The 9151-nt window shown below is 42.0% G+C and overlaps 1 protein-coding gene across 1 annotated transcript; it reads left to right on the top strand.

Annotated features, from left to right (window-relative positions):
• The first annotated feature begins 477 nt into the window (after positions 1-477).
• Positions 478-7217, top strand: LOC104536221 (disks large-associated protein 1-like). Its single transcript, XM_010178783.1, has 3 exons — positions 478-563; positions 2896-3048; positions 5921-7217. The coding sequence occupies exons 1-3, from the start codon at positions 516-518 to the stop codon at positions 6128-6130; spliced, it is 411 nt and encodes a 136-aa protein (XP_010177085.1). The 5' UTR covers positions 478-515; the 3' UTR covers positions 6131-7217.
• The last annotated feature ends 1934 nt before the right edge of the window (positions 7218-9151 follow it).

A 9151-nucleotide genomic window follows, 5' to 3' on the forward strand; every position in this document is an offset into this window, starting at 1 on the left:
AAGGTGCTGAATTGCCAGGCGGAAATGCTGGTAGATGCAGTGTTTTCCACACAGTGTAGAAGGCATCTCTGAGTTTGAAAGCTGCATGTCCTTGCACCAGGAGCTGAGTTTGTATTCAAAGCCTAGGCCTGGGTCACAGTGGTGACAAGAGGAGGAAATTCTGGTGAGCTTTTCATACAGGTTGCAAAAACTTTTGATTAGCCACATTTGTACTGCCATGGAAGTGCTTTTTGCTGATTACAACTGGTCTCACTGGGAGAATGAGAGTAAGATGTGGCAACAGATTAGTATTCTTGCCTAGTGGAGATCTGGTCTTAGATTTATCAGTTTCTCTCTAATCTGTGACAGAGAGATAACATGCTCTTTGACTGCCAGAGCCGACTACTTCACAAGATTTCTCCTCTCTTTTTATTGGCTTTTAGTTGCCGGCAGCAAAGAAAGCATTGTGACTTACATTTCTTTTTCTCTCAGTTCTAGGGAAAATACGAACTGCAGTGGGCAGTGCCCAGCTTCTCATGGCCCAGAAATTTTACCAGTTCAGAGAACTTTGTGAAGAAAACCTGGTATGTAACTTTTCTGCTAGACACCATTGTGTGCCTTTTGCTAACCCTGTGAATAATCATACCTAAACTAGACAGATTTTCTGACTAAACAGATTTTCTGATTAACATGGTAGTTTTTCAGTAAAGGCCTTGATATGAATTTGGGAGTAACTCTATGAAATTTGGCAGAGTCAGCATGAGTTTCATGAGATATCACTGAGGCTCTGCTACTGACTTGGGAGGAGCAAGGATCTGTCCCTTGGCCTCTGAGTTCAGTCTGCATGGGCACAGAAATGTTTGGGTAAAAGACCTTAAGGTCTTTCAGAGCGGACCAGAAGTCTCATGAGTGGGGCATTCCCATGTAATCCCATTGCCACCTGTATCAATCAAGATAGAAATACCAGGAAATCAGACACTGAAAGTTGGTGCCTCATGTTCCACAACCCCAATAGTGAAAGAGAGAAAAATTATTTTCCAGAGTGCTAAAAGGGCAAAAAGGAAAAGAGCCAGTATGTTATCATTATTATTACTGTATGTAATTGGTATATGCCACCACTATTATTATTATTCATTGCTATTTTTATGCTGGTAGTAGTAGTAGTAGAATCTGAATTATATTCCTATTGATAAATAAAAATATATTTCACACCATGTATCTAAATCAGTATTCTCAAAAATACTAGCACTTACAAAAATTTTAAAGCTTTTTAATTAACAATCCATCCTTGCATAGTAGACAAAATGCATTTAATTCTTAAATTTGGCATAAATTGCTAGAAGCCCAGAATGCATAGAATGCTATTCTCTGTCAGTATAGAATAGGGAAGGGAAGACAAACCCTGTGATACTCACCAAAGTGGGGTCACCATCTTCCACTTCTGGTAATGCACCTCTGGAAATCAAGCCCCAAACTAAAATCTGCCTAAGATCACAAATGCAACAGAAATTCACTCTGTGTGAATAAGCTGCCTAGTTCTTAATATAAAAATTCAAAAATCATTCTGGTTGCGCGTCTTTTTAAATAAAAGCCTACCATTCGGCAACTTGCAAGTGTCAAGAACTGAAAAACTAGAAATTCAAGTATAATCTTTGCTCTCCTTATGAATCTAAAAATATATTGTTTTCAACAATTGCTCCTTTGGTGGTATAATCTTTCTATTAAAATCATTCTTCAGTGTTGCTGTAAAAAGCACAAATAGAAATTTTGTAAGGCAAGAAACTGACTCTTTTGAGTTTATTGCTTCTGGTGAGGGAGAAAACTTAAACACTGTAAAACCTGAGCTATGTAAAACAATATGAAAGGTTCTAATAATAATTAAAGAATTAATTAATACAAACATATCAATGTAATCTTATGAGGCCACAGCACCCATGAAACCTTGCTGACTAGCATAGGGATTGCTCAGCATACAGATAAATATCTTATGGAAAGTTTCCCTTATATGAACTTTGCCAGTAGAGCCGGGATGATTTCATGTGTGTCCATTGCAGGCAGAAAATGTTCAGAGCTGGGTCGTACTGAAGGGACAAAAGACAGAGCGGGACCTCTTAGGTCACCAGCCTCTGACCCATGCCTTTCTAGAGATGCTGATGGCCCAGGTGTGCCCTTCTGTGCAATGCTCTCAGGCTGATGGACTGGGCTGAGTTTGTACACCAGAGCAACACTCCCTACATAGGACCCAGCCTCACTCTTCGCAAAAATACACCTGTAAAAGTGGGATTGCTGTGCTTCTGCATGTTTTCCTCTGACCTTTTCACCCTGCAGAAGTTATTCTTGCCAAAAAATATTAAGAAATTGGCTTGAGGTGTGTAAGACAATTTTGCTTGAAATGGTGTATTTTTGTAGACCTTAGGTTCTCGGAGTGTGGAAAAGGTGTTCACACAGCGGTATATCACTATCTGCAGATGCAGCAAATGTGTGTTTGAACAGGTATTGGTCTTTTGACAAGTGTGAACATGGCAGGGTATCCTTCCTCATGCAAGTGAAGCGAAGGCTGGTGATTAATTTCAGTGCGGTTAGGATACCACCAGTTGTTCCCAGGAACATCCTTAGGCAGATCCTGTCACAGGGGACCTGCCGCCTGCCCCTTCCCCATGGTCCGTGCTGGGTAGCCGCTGCCTTCAGTGAGCAGGGAGCTTGCAGAGCCACAGCGGCTCAACACAGAGCTGAACTCCTCGCAAAACCCCTCCAGCAGTAAGTAGTGCTCTGCTTTGCTTTTCTCCCTGCATCTCACCAAGCTCTTGGATCTGCTGAAACTGCTTTGCTAGTAAGATTCGCAACCGTTTGCACAAATGCTTTGCATTAAGAGGTACTAAAGCCAATGTGTGGTTTTTTTTTTCTTCTGTTGCACAGAATCCTAATGCACATCCACGGCCGACCTCCCAGGATTTAGCAGGGTTTTGGGATATGCTGCAGTTGTCCATAGAAAATATTAGTATGAAATTTGATGAACTTCATCAGTTAAAGGCCAATAATTGGAAACAGATGGATCCTCATGACAAGAAGGTAGAACATTGTAGATTTTGTATGCTTCATTTAAAACCCTGCACAAATACTGGACAGATTAAATAGGCCTCTGTGTTACAGCGTTGACGTTAAAGATGTGAAATGAAGCTCATATCAAATTAATTTCATTGTAATAACAATGTTTACATAATAATCGTCTGGGATATTATCTGTAATATGTTTCAGGCATATTTTTAAACCAAATCTGTCTTTGTGATTCGGATAATGGGAATGTGGTACTTTGTTAAGCTTTACATTTAATCATATTAGATGATCAATCGTTGGAAGGAACTGCCTTATATATTGATTCTTAAAATTAAATAAATCACATTTACGGTTCATATTATTGCATATAGCAAGAGTTCTAGGTTGTATTACTGAAAAAACTAGGGAAGCACTGTAACCATTGCTGACTTTGGTAACCAGGTTACAAGCAGAGCGATATCAAAAATACGCCTTCCAAAATGTTACATGAAAGAGCCTCTACATCTTTTTTTTTTTTGTCTGTTTGTTTGGGTTTTTGTTTATTTGGGTTTTTTTTAATGGGTGATTTCATTAACAGGTTCACTTTGCTGGTAGTGTTGTTTACCCAAGGTAGCATAAAAATCATCTGGAGCTTTGGTCTTTTTTTTTAAATGTAGTCTTCTTCTGTCACCATGAAAAAATACCACATCTTCAAGTGTGAACCACATTTCACTTTCCATTATCATTTGGCACCATTGCCTTATTTCTCTCCTCACTATCTGCATTGAGACAAACAGCACTTGGGTGAGACAAAATACACAAATGTTTCAGAAAATCCTTAAAAGACAGACCCATTCCTAGAGGAATCAACGGTCTAATGTCACGCTCCTATAGGTATGTAAATTGATGGCTGGATTGCCACTGTGGCTGGTCTGATAGCAATGAGTACAGCCAACAGGTAGGGTCACCAGAAGGAGGGGGAACATAATTTTCAGGTACAGTGGCTCAGACTGGAGTCTGGGCTGCCTCAACTTATGGTCAGATGGCTGCCGATGACCAAAGTGGTGTTTTCTTTTGGACAAATAACCATAACAATATCAAACCCCATTAATCTTGCAGCAGGAAGCTTGCAAAGGCAATGCTGGTAGGACTCTCCCTCCTCCTCCGATCAAGACTAAGTACTCATTCCTGACTTAGGAGTGCCATGTTCACACCATTTGTGTACACCTAGTGTGTTTTGTAGGGGAATGAATGGAAATGTGTTTTCCTAGCCCAAGGTACTGAAGGCAAGTCATTTTCTTATCTTCTTTTTTTTTCAGTATCTGTCAGAAAAGGAAGTTTAAACTGTCAAACATGCATGCACAAAAATGCTGGTATATGGTCTTTCATTAGCTTTTGCAGTAAAGCAGGTAGGCTGAGTGTTTGCAATTGCAACAGTAAGAAACAAAAGCTTTTCTAAAAAAAATTGTGCCTTTTCTTTGCTTCTGAAAAACATTTCAAAGAGTTCCCAACGAAAAGAAGACTATCACAGGTTAAAGGAAGTTACATAATTCTGAAGAAAGGGACCTACAGTAGGAGAGTAAAGATTTTAAAGAATTACACTGACTGTGTTCCTGTTTCAACAGCATTTGTCTATGATTTTAGATGAAATAGATCATCTCCTTTCTTAAAAAGGATTAAAAAAAAAGAAGAAAAAACTTGCCGTGGAATTGATATTTGCAGTTGCCTTTGGCCTTTGCCGCTGGGCTCTTTTTAAACAGCATAGATTAATCCTTGGACGGAGAGAAAAAGCAAAGTATGAATAAGTGTAACTAAGCACCTTTATATTTGGAGTCATGGAAGCTGTTGTGAGCAGCATGAGAGAAAACGAAAGAGCAGAATGGGACCTTTGTAGTGCGATAAAAATCCCTTCGCTCAGAGACCGTGTTCACAGTTGGAAGGGGATGTAACTTAAAAGACAATCTAATTAACTTGACAAAGTCTTTGTGACCGCCTGAAATTCAGACCTGAATACACTTTTCTTTTTTGGGAGAGATCCCTCTCTGAGGGTTTTTTCTGTTGGGTTTTTGTGTGTGTGTGTGCGTGTGTGTGTGTAAATGCACCAAGATATACATAAAAGTCCTTGTTGATCACATATCTGGATCTCGCTGCCACCATGATGATTAATGTGTGTTCTCTTAATGATTTTAAAGCTTTTTCATACCAGTTTTTTCTATTTCTAGCTGATTGTAGCTTGCCATGCCTATTTAGCAGGAGGCCAGAGTTTATGAGCTTGCACAGTGAGACTCAAAGCATGGGATTTTTGAGGGGTCATTCAGCCACTACAAAATATATACATAAATATATGGTGTTTTAAAAATGTATTTATTCTGATCCACCAGCTGCAGGCAGCTAGTTCCCATCTGCATTTGGGAGCACCAAGGCCACGGTATCTCCGTGTTGCAAGAGCGTGGTTACGCACGTATAGAAGAGGGTGGCCCAGGAGTCGGGGCTCTCCAGAGTTCCTCTGCCGAGAGCCGCATTCGCTCCCCAGCCGCACGCGACCACGCTGGTGGCAGGAGGTGGCGTCCGAAATGCTCTCCTTTCTAGTCCCCGGCGCCGGGAGGAGATGCCTGGATCCCCCCCGCCCTGGGGAGCCGCACTAAGCGGTTGGCGGTGGGGATCCCGGCCCTGGCGTTTCACACACACCCGAGGAGAAGTAGCACTGCGACTGGCCCACCCCTCCCTTTTGCCCTTGCCCCATGTTTATGAACCCTTGAGCACAAAAGCCAGTTGACTGACGACAGAGAGGCAGATAAAAGCTAACAAACCTTAGGTAAAATGTGTGTTCTAACTACTGACATATCCTAGATTTTCCCGCCTTTCCCTGAGAAGCTGTATAATGCCATTAACCTTCTGCTTTGATCAGGAGAGAAGGGTCCCTCCTCCAGTGCCAAAGAAGCCATCGAAAGGTCAGGTGCCACTCATACGAGAACGCTCTCTGGAAAGCTCACAGCGTCAAGAGGCCCGGAAACGGCTGATGGCTGCCAAGCGCGCTGCATCGGTCCGCCAGAACTCAGCTACTGAGAGCGCCGAAAGCATTGAGATATACATCCCCGAAGCCCAGACCAGGCTATGAAGGGATCCAACTGGGAGGACTCTCTCTGGCAAGACAAGCCTCATGTATAATCTGCCCCTCTAGGCTCCTGCTCAAGGTCACCACGAAGTATTCGTACCTCCTCCTCCTCCTCTCTCTCTCTCGCTCTCTCTCCCCACCTCTCCCCTCCCCTCTCTCTGTACACAGCTGCCCCGATGCTCCCAGTGAACTCCACTGCCATGGCGTAGTTGTCGGTCCTCCGAGAGATGTCCTCTAATCACCCTTGCTTTCTGAAGGTTCACCCATGTCATCACGATGCTTTGTCACATGTACTGATGCTGCCACTTTGCCTCATGTAAACGAGTACGATCCTTTTTTCATTTTTTCTGTTTGAAACAAATAAACGCAGCGCTCAGACTTCAACACACCCACGCACCTGTACAGTAGATGCTCCATTTAACTTACTCATGATCTTTAGTTGACCTAAAGCTAGTCTGTTTACCCAGTGTACAGCAATATCAAACTGTAGAGGACTTTGGAAATTTCAGTCATGCAGGGTGATCCTTTCATACTCTGCCGTCTTCCTCACAAAAGATGAAAGGAGCTATGACTCAGATTCCCTTCTTTTTATTACTGTTTTTTTTAAAGCAGATGGCGCACTTTATTCAAAACCTCTGAATCACACCTTCTCACCTGAATTTAAGGAGTCACACAAGGGGAGGGGGCTGGGGTGGGAGTGGGGAGGGAGGGAGAAAAAAAAAACACAGCGCTGGGGGGGGTGAAGAAGTTGAAGTATATCCCGCAGGTGAGATGGTGAGGGATAGAAAAGATCCTGTGGAAAGATACCTGCACACTCACAGCTGCACAAACTGCCTCATTTTTATTTCATCAATCATTACTTAAACATTTCGATCAGCAGAAGATTGTAAATTCGATCTTCCAGGGAAATAATCTATTTTGAAAGGCAATAAAAGAGTGAAAAGGAAGGAGATAAGAAGCAAAGAGAGTTGAAGAGATAATATAAAAGAAGGGTTTTCTTGTCCAAGTATTAAGAATTTCTAAAATTGTACTGTATTGTCAATTCCTCTTGTATTGTATTGTATGGATTATATTGTTTAAAAAAAAAAAGGGAAAATGAAAAAAAACACCTTGGTTTTGTTGATGTCTTAATCTCGGTGGGACCATCCGATCTCACATGTCCACGCAGCAACACATGGACACCTGTAGGCAAATTGCTGTATATGGAACCTCTGATGCTTTTCCAGGCCAGGCTTGCTTTGCTCTATCCACAGCCAGTTGTATTCTACAGTTCAAACTGCTTATCACCAAACGGTCCATATCTAGGAGTCAGTTTCTAATTCAACCTCCTCTTAATAGCATAAAATACCCACTTGAACAAGAACAATAAAGTACTTTTCACAAGTTACACGATCAATATGAACTTAATTATTTTCACGACAAGCCTTCCTACCCTGGCTTCTGCCATTGTTTTGCAGTCACAAAAAACATGCATCCCAAGTAGCTCATTAATACTGGGGGGAAATGGCAGACAACGGGGCTGGAGAGGAGTATGAGGGGCCAGCCCCTGGACATCTGTCCCCCCAGCCATCCCCCAACTGGGACAGGACCATATTCTCCAGCTCCTCTGACAGGGAATGATGCTGACTGCGCCACTACTGAAACCTCTTGTGCCAACATTAAGAAAACTATGTCAGGCATGCTGCTGAAAGCAAGTTGCGTGCGTGCGTGTGTGTGAGTGTGTGTGCGCGCACACGCGTGCCTAAGCTGGCTTGTGCTGCTGAAAGCAGAATTAGTGTGAGCTGGTTTGGATGATGGGGCTGGTTTGGGGCAGAGGAGCACTGGGTGGCCCCCGATGAGTGCACAGCCCCACGGTGATGCTTTTTGGATCCCCTTAGCTGGTCCTTGAGTGCTCTTCGCCCTGGGCATGGGTATGTGGGAGAGGAAGGTAGCCTGCTTTCTGCTCCCAACAGGAACAGGGGCAGGGACAGGGGCAGTCCCCCCAATGGAGGGGCACAGGGTGCATCCATTGCCACACACCAGTGCTGGCCGTCTGTGCCCGTAGCTGTTAAACCTGTACAGACGGTCCAAGCTGTGAATAATCCTGCTGCAAAGGTGACACAATTCTGCAGCTTGCTTTTAAAAAGCATTTGAAATCGTCATCAAAAAGTTGAGCTCTTGCTAAAACTGTTCATCAGGATCACGCCAGACAGCTTCATTTCCTACAACATCATAGCCAGGTGCTAATTTAATTTTATTCAAGAAAATAGGAGAGGTAATAGGTTGTGGCATCAAGTATTTTCATGAAAGCATACTAAAACCACTAGAGAATTTGCTACCTCTCAAAGCCATTGATATCTGAGCTATGTCTTTATAAACAGGGCACAAATATTTACTGCTGTGGTTTACAAGATAAGGGCTACTAATTTAATATAGAAAAACTTTTAACTAGGGTAATCAGAAATCCAGTGTAACCCTAGAGTGCTTTGTGTTACAGGAGCTTTGAAAGGTTTGACCCTCTAAGCATTTGAATACCAGTGTACTTGCTAGTTTTGAAACACTGCATTTAACTTTTAGCAACAATGAAACATCACCGTGTTTGCAGTATATAATAGTGCCAACTGCCACTTTTGAGCATATATAGTTATAGGAAGTATTAATTATTTGGAACTCATTTGTACTGAAATATTCAAAGCAGTATCCAGGTGAGAGTCCACATTCACAACTGTGTCAGAGAATTATTTAGTTTTGTGAACGTTTTATGAAAGATGAGTTAAGACTTTGGTTGACAAGTGGCAACATAAATTTATATCCAGCAAGTTCACCCCCAAAAGAAGCAGAAAAGCGAAGACTATCGAGTCTTGTACACCACAAATTATTGTATTCATATATATTATTGAATATTTTTCATATCTATTTTAATTGAGTCTGTTCTTGCTGAATACCTGTTGGTTAATGTGGTGCTGCAGAGAGTATTATAATGTTTGCTTAGCTTTTTAGCAGAATTTAAAAAACACAACTAAGACCAGCAAATAGAATACTTCT

This window comes from Mesitornis unicolor, unplaced genomic scaffold, assembly GCF_000695765.1.
Source record: "Mesitornis unicolor isolate BGI_N332 unplaced genomic scaffold, ASM69576v1 scaffold46130, whole genome shotgun sequence".
NCBI classification, from domain to species: Eukaryota; Metazoa; Chordata; class Aves; order Mesitornithiformes; family Mesitornithidae; genus Mesitornis; species Mesitornis unicolor.

Bases quoted from the DNA above. Each gene is read 5' to 3' on its own strand.
- LOC104536221 (XM_010178783.1), top strand. From the start codon at position 516: ATGGCCCAGAAATTTTACCAGTTCAGAGAACTTTGTGAAGAAAACCTG. The intron at 564-2,895 runs GTATGTAACTTT...TCTGTTGCACAG, and splicing joins AACTTTGTGAAGAAAACCTG to AATCCTAATGCACATCCACG. The intron at 3,049-5,920 runs GTAGAACATTGT...TGCTTTGATCAG, and splicing joins TGGATCCTCATGACAAGAAG to GAGAGAAGGGTCCCTCCTCC.